Source organism: Rhinopithecus roxellana, chromosome 11 (genome assembly GCF_007565055.1).
Source record: "Rhinopithecus roxellana isolate Shanxi Qingling chromosome 11, ASM756505v1, whole genome shotgun sequence".
In the NCBI taxonomy this organism is placed as follows: Eukaryota; Metazoa; Chordata; class Mammalia; order Primates; family Cercopithecidae; genus Rhinopithecus; species Rhinopithecus roxellana.
Window position 1 is genome coordinate 22667335 of NC_044559.1, and position 14399 is coordinate 22681733.

At 50.5% G+C, this 14399-nt stretch overlaps 1 protein-coding gene across 3 annotated transcripts in view; it reads right to left on the reverse strand.

Annotated features, from left to right (window-relative positions):
- Positions 1 to 7101: 7101 nt before the first annotated feature.
- Positions 7102 to 14399, reverse strand: part of WBP1L (WW domain binding protein 1 like) — an 80004-nt gene continuing 72706 nt past the window's right edge. For 2 of the 3 annotated variants that reach the window (XM_010356182.2, XM_010356183.2), the window contains exons 3-4: positions 13367 to 13528; positions 7102 to 10789 (exon numbers count right to left, since the gene is read on the reverse strand). In XM_010356182.2, the coding sequence (XP_010354484.1) occupies positions 10053 to 10789; positions 13367 to 13528 (899 nt within the window). In that variant the 3' untranslated portion in view covers positions 7102 to 10052. The remainder of the gene's footprint in view (positions 10790 to 13366; positions 13529 to 14399) is intronic. The other variant, XM_030940945.1, reaches the window with a different exon arrangement.

Sequence of the window (14399 nt, forward strand, 5' to 3'; positions counted from 1 at the left end):
CCATTGCTACAAAAAAATACAAAAAATTAGCCAGGTGTGGTGGCATGCACCTGTGCTCCTAGCTGGTCCCAGTTACTTGGGAGGCTGAAGTGGGAGGATCACATTGAACCCAGGAGGTCGAAGCTGGCAGTGAGTGTGCCACTGCACTCCAGCCTGGGTGACAGAGCAAGACCTTGTCTCAAAAAAAAAAAAAAAAAGAAAGAAAGAAAGAAAAGAAAAAAGGAAGAAAAGCAGTTCCCCTGAGTCTCCCTGCTGATGGGAGGGGAAATCCTTCCCTATCATGGGAGGGTGAGAGTGAGTGAATGTTCTATCAGCCTCGGGTGGCCACAAAACCTGAGGCAAATGAGGAGCCCTCTCTGCAGTCACACTCAGAGATGTTAGTGCCCCTCTCTGGAGGGTGTGGATCCAGTCACAGACGCCGTGCAGTAGGGTGGGAAGCGCAATGGATGAATTAGATCCAGACCACCCAGGTGCTTGGTCCCGGCTACCGTTTCCTGGTCCTGGATCTTAGGCCCATCACTAACTTCCTGAGCCTCAGTTTCCCCATGGATAATGTGGGGGAACCTAGCACCTGTGCAGTCCATCTTCTGAGGCTCTGGTGAGGATGAGAGGCAGAAAGGAGTATGTGGGCAGGAGAGTCCCACACAGATGGGAATACAAATGACTCAAAGTCAGGTTGCAGAGACAGATCCTCCTGGTGATGTCATTTACAGACTGAGTGGCCATGGACACCTTATGTGGCCTTAAGCCTCGGTTTTCCCAGCTGCAATATGGCAGGGGCGGGTGGTGGGGAACTGGGATGTTTGTGTCATAGTGTTACTGTGAGGATGAAATGTGAACCTATGAAATACATTTAGTGCCTTGATAAATATTGGGTTTCTCATCGTTTTCTATATCCAAACCCAAGAAATGAGTCCTTCTCAGGGTTTTATACAAATCTCCCCAAAAGCCACCAGTTTGGTCAGGAGGGGGAGCGGGTGTGTGCAGATGAGTCCCTCCACGGGATGGAACCCTGGGGAACCCACCCTCCCTGCTCTGTCCCCGGAGGGCCAACTACAGCCCCTGGCCTGCTGCCTGCCCGCTCTGTCCCCAGAGGGCCAGGGCTGACGGACTGCCGGGCAGCAGGTGGAGAACCCAAAGACAAACTCGCAGCTCCAGCACAGAAGGTGTTCCGTCACAGTCTCCATGGGATTGGTTTCTTGAGACTTCTTGGTGAGAAAACATGAAAGGGAATCTGAAGCTATGGTGAGGAACAGGCTTATAACAGAGTGAGGAGAGGCCAGGCGCAGTGGCTCACGCCTGTAATCCCAGCGCTTTGGGAGGCCGAGGCGGGTGGATAACCTGAGGGCAGGAGTTCGAGACCAGCCTGCCCAACATGGCGAAACCCCGTCTCTACTAAAAATACAAAAAATTAGCCGGGTGTGGTGGTGGGCACCTGTAATCCCAGCTACTTGAGAGGCTGAGACAGGAGAATCACTTGAACCCAGGAGGCGGAGATTGCAGTGAGCCGAGATTGTGCTACTGCACTCCAGCCTGGGTGACAAGAGCGAAACTCTGTCTCAAAGGAAAAAAAAAAAAAGAAGCAAAAACAAACAAAACAGAGTGAGGAGAAACTTCAGGTCAAACAAAAATCCTCTTCTCCCCTCACAAACACAGAAGGTTCTACTTTCATCCCCTTGGAAGAAGAGCAAAAACACTCTTTCAAGGAAAAGAGACAAGATCCAAACTGTAACTCCTGAGAATTTTACAATGTTTCCAAGGGGTTACACCCTCCCTGGAAGTTGACACTGGTCTGAATACTGGTGGCAAGCAGCGTCACCTGTCCCGGGGTGACGCCATTTTAGCACTGAGGGGCTCTTGGAGGTGAAGCCTGGCTGGGTGGGGGGTCTGCCCCCTGGAGCTCCTGAGGAAATGGTGTCTGTTTCATTTTCCACCATGTTACTCTTGGCTCAATGTATCATTCGCTAGTTCTCCCTCACCTTTGAAAAGAAATTACAAGGCTCATGCCTGGAATCCCAGCACTTTGGGAGGCCAAGGCAGGTGGATCGCTTGAGCCCAGGAGTTCAAGAGCAGCCTAGGCAACACGGCAAAACCCTATCTCTACAAAAAATACAAAAATTAGCTGGGCATGACAGTGTACACCTGTAGTCTCAGCTAGTTGGGGAGGATGAAGTGGGAGGATCACTTGAGCCTGGGAAGTCGAGGCTGCAGTGAGTTGAGATTGTGCCACTGCACTCCAGCCTGGGCCAAAAGAGAAGAGAGAGAGGAAGAAGTCACAAGTTCTTCATGTGGCTTGTGAGCACCTACATTACAGCTCTTCACTGTCCAGCCTTCTGGTTATTACATTTGCCTTGGAGCCAACAGACCTGGCTTCAAATCCTAGCTCTGCCACTTATTAGCTTTGTGATCTTGTAAAGTTAGTTAAGTCCTCTGGATGCCACAATCCCATTAATAAAGCAGGAATAATTGCAGTCTATATACCTCAGAGACCTGTTTTGAGGCTACATTTTTTTTTTTTTTGAGATGGAGTTTTGCTCTTGTTACCCAGGCTGGAGTACAATGGCATGATCTCAGCTCACTGCAACTTGAGCCCCCCGGGTACAAGCGGTTCTCCTGCCTCAGCCTCCTGAGTAGCTGGGATTACAGGCATGCGCCACTACGCCCAGCTAATTTTGTATTTTTAGTAGAGACGGGGTAGAACTCCCGACCTCAGGTGATCTGCCCGCCTCAGCCTCCCAAAGTGCTGGGATTATAGGCGTGAGCCACCGTGCCCAGCCTGAGGCTAATTTTCTTTTCTTTTCTTTTTTAATGTAGCTAAGATGCTCACACAAGACCGGCATTGCGTAAACAATCAACCAACAAAACAATAAAGACAAATTAAAACAAAACAATAAAGACAAATTAAATTAAAATATTTTGCTAGGTGCAGTGGCTCATGCCTGTAATCCCAGCACTTTGGGAGGCTCAGGCAGAAGGGTCATTTGAGCTCAGGAGTTCGAGACCAGCCTGGGCAACATGGCAAAACCCCATCTCTACTAAAAATATGAAAATTAGCCAGGCGTGGTGGTGTGTGCCTGTAATCCCAGCTGCTCGGGAGGCTGAGGCAGGAGAATCACTTCAACCTGGGAGGTGGAAGTTGCCGTAAGCCGAGATTATACCACTGCACTCCAGCCTGGGTGACAGAGCAAGACCCCATCTCTAAATAAATAAATAAATAAATAAATAAATAAATAAATAAATATTAAAATATATGACCTGCTTCTCTCTCCAGTTTGATCTCTTGCTACTTCCCAGAATGCGGTGATAAATTGCTCGCAGCTTTCTACATGCCATGCAGTCTCCTATTGTAGGCCTCCCATGCTTTTTTGTGCTTTTCAGCACCAAGCACATAGTAGACACTCAATAGTCTGCAGAAAAAACATTTGCCTAGAATTCCCTTGCACCTTTCTTCACCTGACAAACTCAGTTTAGAGGTATCTCCTCCAGGAAACCTGCCTTGATCCCCTAGTTTGACTAAATTCTCCTCTGTGCACACATGCTTCGTGGCGCTTTCCACATGGTACTAAAATTGCCGATGTGCCTTCCTTCCTTCCTCTCGAGAACACCATTAGGTCTTCTAAAGAGGAGCCAGGGCCAGGCGTGGTGGCTCCACACCTGTAATCCCAGCACTTTGGGAGGCTGAGACAGGCAGATCACTTGAGGTCAGGAGTTCGAGACCAGCCTGGCCAACATAGTGAAACCCCGTCTCTACCCAAAATACAAAAATTAGCCAGGCGTGATCCCAGTTACTCAGGAAGCTAAGACAGCAGAATCACTTGAACCCGGGAGGCGGAGGTTATAGTGAGCCGAGATCACGCCACTGCACTCCAGCCTGGGCAACAGACCAAGACTGTCCAAAAAAAAAAAAAAAAAGGAGCCAGTCCTAAGGCATCTTTGCATTCTCATGCCTTGGCACCTGCTAGGTGCTCAATAAAGGCTCAGCTCTTCAGTGAGGCCACACTTGCCCCCAGGCCAGAACCCAAATCCTCCCAAGACCCACAACCCTTCCCAGCAGGTTCAGCAAGAAGCTACCAACCAAACCCACTTCTCCCTCCTTTTCTGAGTCAAACCTTGGTTTTCGCCCCTGGCTGAAAACAGGAAACTGAAGAATATGGAGTTTCTTGAAATTCTTGCTCACCAAAAGTACTCTCTTTTGCAGTTCTGGGCATTGGTACTGTCGCCACCTGCACTTGGTCACATGGGGCAATAGAGACAAGCAACTTCATTACAGAAATGAGGAACTCAGTGACCCGGCAGCCTGGGGTCCAACGGCATGGTGTCCCCTCTAGATCTGGGCACCCAGGGTACATGCACAGCCTCTGGCAACCAGCCCCTAAGAGTTATACACCATTTTGTTTTTGTGCCACTCAGACATTAGCTTAAAGAAGGCAAGAATGATGTGCTCCCAGTTCTTTCCCGTGGTTTCAGAGCAGAACTGTCTCTAGAAGCTAGCATGGCCCTACTGGGGTTGCCTGAAGGAACCCAACAGTTTAGAAAGAACAAGTCAGCAACCACTCCACTAGTGTCACCGAAGGGCCAGGAATGTCCTCTGCCAGAGGGTCAAGGACAGGGGTAGGGGCATGTCTGGCTAAAACTGGCCTACAGAAACAACAGGGCTGACTGCTGGGCAAGCCAGGGCCTAGGGAGGACAACACTCACTTGCCGGCATCCCCAGGCCGCTGGCCCACCAGTGAGCGCTCCACTTATGGAGGCAGGAACCCCTTCCTGGAGGGTTCCTAGGATGTGTACTACCTTGCTTTGCCCATCTGCAGTCTTGCTGGGTAGGGGTGCCCTCCCTGGGCAGAAGTAGTAAGCTGTTCTTCAAACAAAGAGTTACACCTGGCTGGGCGCAGCAGCTCACGCCTGTAATCCCAGCACTTTGGGAGGCTGAGGCAGGTGGATCATTTGAGACCAGGAGTTCGAGACCAGTCTGGGCAACATGGTGAAACCCCATCCTTACTAAAAATACAAAAATTAGCTGGGTGTGGCAGCAGGCACCTGTAATCCCAGCTACTTGGGAGGCTGAGGCAGGAGAATCACTTGAACTCGGGAGGTGGAGGTTGCACTAAGCAAAGATGGCACCACTGCACTCCAGCCTGAACGACAGAGCGAGACTGTATCTCAAAAAAAAAAAAAAAAAAAAAGACTTACACCTAAGAGGTCAGTCTTAAGCAGATGGTAAAACAAACAAAGGAACTCTCCTTGTCTTAGGAAAGAATCATTGGCCCACGATGACAGATTCTGGCACACTGGTGGCTTCCTCACTACCTAAAATCAGCTCTGAGACCTCTTGCTTGGCATTCAAGACCTCAGACTACCTCCCACTATCCCTGAAAAGCTCCAAATCTGTACCACTCACTTCACCTCAAACTTAACTTACATTGTTAATTAACTATTTCACACAGGTATTTTTTTTTGAGACGGAGTTTCGTTCTTGTTGCCCAGGCTGGAGTGCAATGGCGCCATCTCGCTCACCGCAACCTCCACCTCCCGAGTTAAAGCGATTCTCCTGCCTCAGCCTCCCGATTAGCTGCGATTACAGGCATGTGCCACCACACCCGGCTAATTTTTATAATATTTTTAGTAGAGACGGGGTTTCTCCATGTTGGTCAGGCCAGTCTTGAACTCCCAACCTCAGGTGATCCACCCTCCTCAGCCTCCCAAAGTGGTGGGATTACAGGTGTGAGCCACCGCGCCCAGCCACATTTTGTCTAACTGTAAGTTCTAGAGGGCAGAGGCCTCATCTTCTATCTCTGACATTATCCTGGGCCTCGACACAGTGCTGGGCAGAAAGTGGGCAACTCGATACATTACACTGTGTGTTAAATTCCAAGGTCAAGCATACACCCCCATGTCTATCATATCAACAAAAAAAGATCTCTCAGAGTGCTTGCTTTCTTTTAAATGCCATGTTTTGGCCAGGCACAGTGGCTTACACCCGTAATCCCAGCACTTTGGGAAACCAAGCCAGCAGGATCACTTGAGCCCAGCCTGGGCAACAAAGTTAGACTCTCTCTCTCTATATATATATGTTATATATATATTATATATGTGTGTGTGTGTGTATATATATATATTTTGGATACAGGGTCTTCTCGCTCTTTTGCCCAGGCTGGAGTGTAGTGGTGTGATCTCAGCTCACTGCTACCTCCACCTCCTGGGCTTAAGCCATCCTCCCACCTCAGCCTCCCACGTAGCTGGGACCACAGGCACACAGCACCACGCCCAGCCAAGTTTTGTATTTTTTGTAGAGATGGGGTCTTGCCATGTTACCCAGACTGGTCTCAAACTCTTGAGTTCAAGTGATCTGCCCAGCTTGACCTCCCAAAGCGCTGGAATTACAGGCGTGAGCCACCTCACCCAGCCTGTCTCTATTATTTAAAAAATAAAAATAAAAAAATAGCTGGGCACAGTGGCTCACTCCTGTAATCCCAGGCCAGGGTGGCTGGCCTATTATCCCAGCGCTTTGGGAGCTCAAGGCAGGCGGATCACCTGAGGTCAGGAGATCGAGACCAGCCCGGCCAACATGGTGAAACCTCATCTCTACTAAAAATACAAAAATTAGCCAGGCGTGGTGGTGGGTGCCTGTAATCCCAGCTACTCAGGAGGCTGAGGCAGGAGAATCACTTGAACCTGGGAGGTAGAGGCTGCAGTGAACCAAGATTGCGCCACTGCACCCCAGCCTGGGTGACGGAGTGAGACTCTGTCTCAAAAACAAGCCATGTTTTAGCAACGGGGTATCTGACAAAACTTGTCTCTGCTTTCTCAGGATCTGATTTTAGCCTGTTTATGGGACTTGCCAAAGTATTCCAAACATCAGGAACATTCCCTGACAGAGAGAGGGGAGGACTCCTCAGGACAGAGTGTGGACCCAGCAGCACTGTCCAGCTGCCCTTGGCCCTGTGGTTTCTCTTTGGCCCCCAGCGCCCTGTCCTCAATGGCTGTGTGACAACCTCTCAGTCTCTGGGTAGAGAAAAGTGCTTGTGGTTTAGGATCTTGAGGTGCAATTCCCTGAAGACTGAGGAAGAAGAAAAGGGAACGAAGTGCAGCAAGAAAGAGCAGTAGCATTTTTGGGATCAATTTTTATTCGGGCTTCTCACAGTGGTTAGAGCCACTCCGTCTTCAGAACAATCACAGCACAGGAAATGCGTCACCGAGACTGCCCAGAAAAGTCTGACCAGCTGAATCTTATTGCTTAAAATACACATATTCACAATAACTGACAAAGGGTAACGTGCCTCACACAGGAATGTGTTCGCATTTGCAAATCTTCCGACTGGCTGTAGCACCAAACCCTCCACCAACCCCGTCTCATTCACGTGGAAAACCAGTCTCAGTCACATCTCCCTGGCCCCCTAAGGATTCCTTCAGCTCCCTATTAAATCTCTCTCTGAGCAGGGCAGCCTCCTGTATCGGGGGCCAAACTGTGACTTGGGAACCAATCCCAGCTCCGCAGGTTGCATTTCTGTCTTCTCGTGCCTTTAGGGTAGGACGCTGCAGTGAGTCCCACAGTTAACACTTGCCCAGTTCCCCACTCTAACTGGGGAAAGGAACTTGAGAGGGTCAGAACTCATCCATTTGATCTGTTAACTGAAAAAGGATTCATTTTGGTAAAACTTGTTCGCCTTTGAGACCCTTCATGAGTTATTTGGGGATTCTTTAAAAAAAAAAAAAAAAAGGTAGAAGGAAAGGCATCTGAGGGCTGTGACACACTCTGGCTGCCTCTGGCCACATGCTAGCTTGCTTGCGCCTGTTGGACTCACCAGAGGGAGGCAGGCCCTGTGGCCCCACTACAGCCTGCAAAGCCTCCTCCTGGCAATTCTGGGCAGGGCCGATGTCTGGGCCACAGCTAGTCCAAGCCTGTCATTGAAGACCCAATCAAGTTTCTGTCTGAAATTCCACCTTCTTCTGTCCCACGTGGTTGTGGACAACCCTGGGGGCTGGTACCGAGGACCAGCAGCAGCCGAGGGAGGCAGACAGGCTCAGAGCACGCTTCCATTTACAGGGAACAGAACACAGGCCTCCGAGTGTCCACGGAGCAATGTGCAAATCGCAGTGATGAGTAGAGTAAAACCTCTACTTCAAGCACAGTATCTGGCAAACACAGGGGACTGCAGTCGACAATGCTGCGGAGTACACCCGAGTACACAGTCAGACATTTGTTCGGTAAACAGTAAATGCGTAAGATCAATGACCTTGAGAGGGCTGTCTGTGCTCCAGACGTGTGGTTCACGTGGGGAGAATGGCTGCCACTCAAAGTATCTTCACAGGAAAACAGGGCTTGAGGCTCACACACAATGGACAGACACATACGGCTCACCCAAAAAGTCACTGTGTATGGACTTCACTTTGTTCAACACGGATTTTGGTTTTGTGGAATCCAAATGCAGACATTTGTTTACCTCACAGCCTTGGATTTGTCTGTTTTTGGACATACATATATATATATTTTTTCTTTTTCTTTCTTTCTTCCATAACATCGATGCTTCGTCTGAATATCATCATCGTTCAAGAGTTGGGGGAAGAAATAGACTCTTCATATGCACAGGGCTGGGCGGGGAATGTTTGTTTTGGCTGTTTGCTGCCTCCATTCAGATTTTCCTGTCACAGCTCAGCTGGTGACCTGAAGCTGAGCAACAGGCACAAGCGTCCCCAGGGCCTTCCGGACAGCTGCTTTCACCTCCTGCCTGGGCCACCGAGTCTCTACACAGAAAAATGAGTCACCCGACTCAAAAGGGGTGGGGGCAGAGGCAGGGACAAGGCATGACAACCACAGATAACCAACGTATTTCTTCCAAGTGGTCAGTTTAAAACAAACAACAACCGCCACCAAAAAAAAAAAAGAAAAAAAAAGAAAGAAAAACCCACAACAAATATTTATTCAGAATCAAAGACAAAACTCTGTGCGAGAGCCAGGCAACAGGGGCCCTTTCTCAGGGGCCATCGCTTCCTCAGTCCGCTGTCTGTTTCCTCATACGGAACAGTGAGACGTGAAGGCCCGCAGGGTGTGTGCTTGCAACACAGGCTGACACGGGTCACCTGCGAACACAGACCAAAGGGCAAGAGGCCGAGAGCTGCACCTCTATTCACTGCTGCAGCTTAGGGCCTCCGGCTCACAGAGGTTCCAAGACAGCTTCCACCCCAGCCTTCACACAAGACATCTTCTGGCTCAATGGCAGCCAGGCTCTTTGAAAGCCAACTTGGGAAAGAGCCACAAACGTCATTTTCCAGAAGAGAATTCTTGCCTGCCCACCGGTGAAGTTCGTGTTTTCAGCTGTCTTTTGTTGTTTGTTTTTAGAGGAAACAAACAAACAAGGAAAAGGCAGTATCATCTTTCACACCAGAACCAGCCTGCAGCCAGCCAGAGCCCGGGGAAGAGGCACCTCAAGGGCACATGGGGTGCATCGATCTTGCCACCTGGAATTTGACAGATCCACAAGCCCCTACCAACCTATCATACAATGGCCCAGCACTCTCATCCTCCCACAGGATTAGCTCAATGCTGGCTCGGCAGCCACTGGCAGCCACAGGGACAAGCCCTGGGCCTCTGTGGGCTTCCTTTTTCATCCAGGGCCAAGATGGGCTGCCTCTCCTGGACTGAGACACAGCAATGTTCTCTTAAACTAGAATCAGAGCACAAACCTAATCCATCACCAAGAATCATGTCAGGGCACAGTCCCAGCCTCTTTCCTTGGGGGCTTTTAAAACACATCTCTCTGATCCAAACAGGTAGATGACATTGGACTTTAAAGAAAGGAGATGGAGTTGGAGTATGAGGAATGAGTCACAGAACCAACTTAGCCCTCCACAACACTGTGCCCTTGTGGAAGGAGAGGCATCCACACCCCAAACTGTACCTGGAGATGGAGGAAAATGCAGGAGAGGAGGAAAACAAACAAAAAGGAACCAAGTGGCTGTACTCTGAAAGTCTCTGAAAGTCACTTAATGCTTCTCTCGTGGTTCTCCCCTACCCTGGTTGCTTTGCCAAGTTCTGGGTGCTGGCAGGGCCTGCTCTAGCTCGGGGAGCTGCTGCTCTGGGAGTTGGGAGAGTCCTGCTCATTGATGGTGTTCAGCAGCAGGCATGCGGGTGGCCGTGGCAGGTGCGGGTGCCCAGGCTCTCGAGCATGCTCCTCGGAGGGCTGGCAGAGACCTTCCTCCTCGTCACCAGGGGGCCGCACATGGCAGCTGTCGCAGAAGTCCAGGGGCCCATCCAGAGCATCATCGATGAGTGTGTTGAACTCTTTGAGGTCATCGTCATGGTGGCCTCGGTTGCACACACACACTTCAATGCCCGAGTCACCTGTGAAGCGGCGATGTCTCCCAGGCGTCTTCTCTTTGCTGTCGGGTGCGCCGTGTTCAGAGCTGTCATCTTTCAGCAGCTCCTCCCTACATTCTGCATCCTTGTCCAGGAAGGCCCCTGGGTCCAGTTCCCCCAGGCCGGCCACAGAGCCACTGGGCTCCATCCCCGGGGCTTTGGTGGCTGCTCGGTCAACTGGTAGGTCAGAGGGCTCAGGGTCAGCGATGCTTGGGGGTCTTGTGCTGCTTCTGCTGGGCCCAGACAAGGGGCTGCTCTGTGCTCCCTGGGATCCCCTGGTGGGATCGACGCCCGGGGGACTGCCACCTGCAGAGCCACACTGTGGAGGCAGCAGCTGCTGCTGCTGTAGCTGGAAGGCACTGTATGGTGGGGGAGGAGTTGGAGGTCGGTTCACCACTTCCTCATAAGGAGGTAGTAAATAGTTTGGCAAAAACCCTAAAATGAGGAGGTAGGAAGGAGAAATTACTGCGCTGGTCATGTTCTAGGGCAGACTGCAAAGCTCCCGCTGAACATTTGCACTGTCTCTTCCCACCCCAGAGCACCCACCAAGTGATGGCTACAGCTCTTGGTTGTGGGCAGAGGAGAGACAGCTGTGAGCAATTCTGCAGAGAGAGAGAGGGACAGTTTGGGAGGGGCCTAACCTAGCTTCTTGAAATCTGAGAGCCCCTAAAGCTGCTTTGTAGGCAAGGACTTCATGCCTGTTGGGAGTTAAGGCTGAGAATTAGGCAAACGTGGTAGATGGCCAAAAAATAACTTCTGCCTGAAATGGACCTATTTCCACATGCATACGAGTCTCGTGTTCTTACTTAGACTGTGTCCTTCATCCAAGTCCCACAGGCCTCAGGGCCAGGGTCCCTGACTTAAGACTTCTTAACTACTTTTCTTCCTCCTAACCTTCCAAATGCACTACACAGGGTCTTTTGCTAGGGGGTTAGAAATCTCTGTTGTCTGTAGTGTGGCTGGAGGTGGTCTGGAAACACAAACCAAACTTCACCTTGACTCAGATCAGAAGCAGATGGGTGACCGACAAAGGGTAAGGGTCCTCTGCCATCCAAGGCTTATTAAAAACATGCTAGGTGAGTTATCTTTTGAATGTGCTGAATGCCTTATGACACAGATAATTTAATTATAACATTACTAACATTTATTGAGCACTTACTATATGCCAGGCACTGTGCTAAGCACTTAACCCTTCTAGATGTGGAACTGAAATAATTATGGGCCGTCACGGTGGCTTACGCCTGTAATCTCAGCACTGTGGGAGGCTGAGGCGGGCAGATCACTTGAGCTCAGGAGTTCGAGACCAGCCTAACCACCATGGTAAAACCCCATCTCTACTAAAAATACAAAAATTAGCTGGGTGTGATGGCGCACCCTTGTAGTCCCAGCTACTTGGGAAGCTCAGGCACAAGAATCATTTGAACCCGGGAGGAGGAGGAGGTTGCAGTGAGCCGAGATTATGCCACTGCAGTCCAGCCTGGGTGACAGAGCAAGATTCTGTCTTCAAAAAAAAAAAAAAAAGAAACAACTGAGAAAGTTTATTTTGTAGAATACACACAGCCTGGCTTTGGAAAAGTGGACAGCTGGGCCTCCACTGACCCTCTGAGAGGTCACATGTAAGGAGTCCCAGGGAAGTCTGGGAAGTGCTCTTCACAGAGTCACTAAGTTTCTCGGTGCTCAAAAGTCCCAATGCCACCCCTCCAGTTGCCCCTTTCATGGCAACCTCTGCTCAGGCATATCACACAGAAATAAGCAAAATGGGAGAATTCAGGCCAATGAACCCAAATCTCAATTCATTCACGTTATATACTGACTCCTGACCTCAAGTGATCTGCCCGCCTCGGCCTCCTGAAGTGCTGAGATTACAGGTGTGAGCCACTGAGCCCAGCCCACAACTGTTTCAGTTCCACATCTAGAAGGACTAGGTGCTTAGCACAGTACCTGGCATATAGTAAGTGTCCAATAAATGTTAATAATTATTGTCCTATTATCTGACTATCTGCCATTAAAGAGAGAGAGGAATAGAGGAATGAAGGGAGGGAGGGAGGAAGGAAGGGAAAGAAAGGAAGGAAAATAAAGAGGAAGGAAAGGAGAGGAGAGGAGAGGGGAGGGGAAGGAAGGGGAGGGGAGAGGACAGGAGGGGAGCGGAGGGGAGGCTCACGCCTGTAATCCCAGCACTTTGGGAGGCCGAGGTGGGCAGACCACCTGACGTCACGAGTTCGAGGCCAGCCTGACCAACATGGAGAAATCCCATCTCTATTAAAAACACAAAAATTAGCTGGGTGTGGTGGTGCATGTCTGTAATCCCAGCTACTTTGGAAGCTGAGGCAGGAGAATCACTTGAACCCAGAAGGCGGAGGTTGCAGTGAGCCAAGATCGTGCCATTGCACTCCAGCCCGGGCAACAAGAGCGAAGCTCTGTCTCAAAAAACAAAAAAAAGAAAGAAAGAGGGAAGGAGGGAGGGAAGGAGGGAAGGAGGGAGGGAAGGAGGGAGGGAGGGAGGGAGGGAGGGAGGGAGGGAGGGAGGGAGGAAGGAAGGAAGGAAGGAAGGAAGGAAGGGGAGGAAGGAGGGAAGGAAGGAGAAGGAAGGAAGGAAGGAAGGAAAGGAAGGAAGGAAAAAGAGGGAGGAAGGGATGGAAAGGCAGGCAGGCGGGGGAAGAGAGAAAGACAGAGAGAAAAAGAGGGAGGGAGAGAGGAAGGAAGGAAGGTAGGTAGGTAGGAAGGTAGGTAGGTAGGCAGGTGCTAAAAGAGCAGAGATCCAGCCAGAACCCAGCCACTATGAGCTTTGGAATGGCCCAGTGGCTTCAGGGAACTGCATCCCTAGCACCTGCTCCTCCGTGCTGAAGGAGTGCCCCCTTGTTCCTGTACTTTCAAGACCCTGCTTTATGGAGAGGCAGGGAGAGGACAAACCCCCTATGCCTACAGGGGCCCTGGCCACCAATATTCAGTCTGAGCCCTGGGTCTTTGCACCTGTGCTCCTGAGGGTGGGTATGGGGGCTTGGGTGTACGCACTGAAATAAAATGGCAGCGCTGAGTAATTGTGGGCTTCTCGGTAGGCGATCAGGTTGATTTCATGTTGCCGCTGCTGGGCCTGAAGACGGTGCTTGGCTCGGCGGTGGTGGCAGACACAGCAGCAGCTCAGGATGATGATGATGGTCCACACCAGCCAGAACCCTGGGGAGTGGGCAAGGCAAGACAGAGAGGCACTCACACACAGTGAGTACCAGCCAGAAGGGCAGCTTGCAGAACAGGGAGGTCCCTGGACGGTGCCCATGTGGTTGAAGCTGGCATGGCTGGGCCTCACCCAGTTAATTTACATGGAAGCCATGTGATCAATTTTCATAAATGTTTGTGCCAGAGTGAAAGACACATGGGACAGAAGTGGGCAGGAATGTAAGAATGATGACAACAGATCGGGTATGGTGGCTCATGCCTGTAATACCAGGCCAAGGTGGGTGGATCACCTGAGGTCAGGAGTTCAAGACCAGCCTAGCCAACGTGGTAAAACCCCATGTTTACTAAAAATACAAAACTCAGCCAGGTATGGTGGCAGGCACCTGTAATCCCATCTACTTAGGAGGCTGAGGCACGAGAATCACTTGAATCCAGGAGACGGAAGTTGTAATGAGCCAAGATTGCGCCATTGTATTCCAGCCTGGCCAACAGAGCAAGACTGTCTCAAAAAAAAGAATGGCCAGGCGTAGTGGCTTACGCCTGTAATCCCAGCACTTAGGGAGGCCGAGGCGTGCAGATCACCTGAGTTCAGGAGTTCAAGACGAGCCTGGCCAACATGGTGAAACCCTGTCTCTACTAAAAATACAAAAATTAGCCAGCCATGATGGCATGCACCTATAATCCCAGCTACTCAGGAGGCTGAGGCAGGAGAATCGCTTGAACCCAGGAGGCAGAGGCTGCAGTGAGCCGAGATTGCACCATTGCGCTCCAGCCTGGGTGAGCGAAACTCCATCACAAAACAAAACAAAACAGAATGATAACAAAGCAGGTCTCTCATTCCAGGATGCCTCCAGCACCTTGGAGGAAGGCA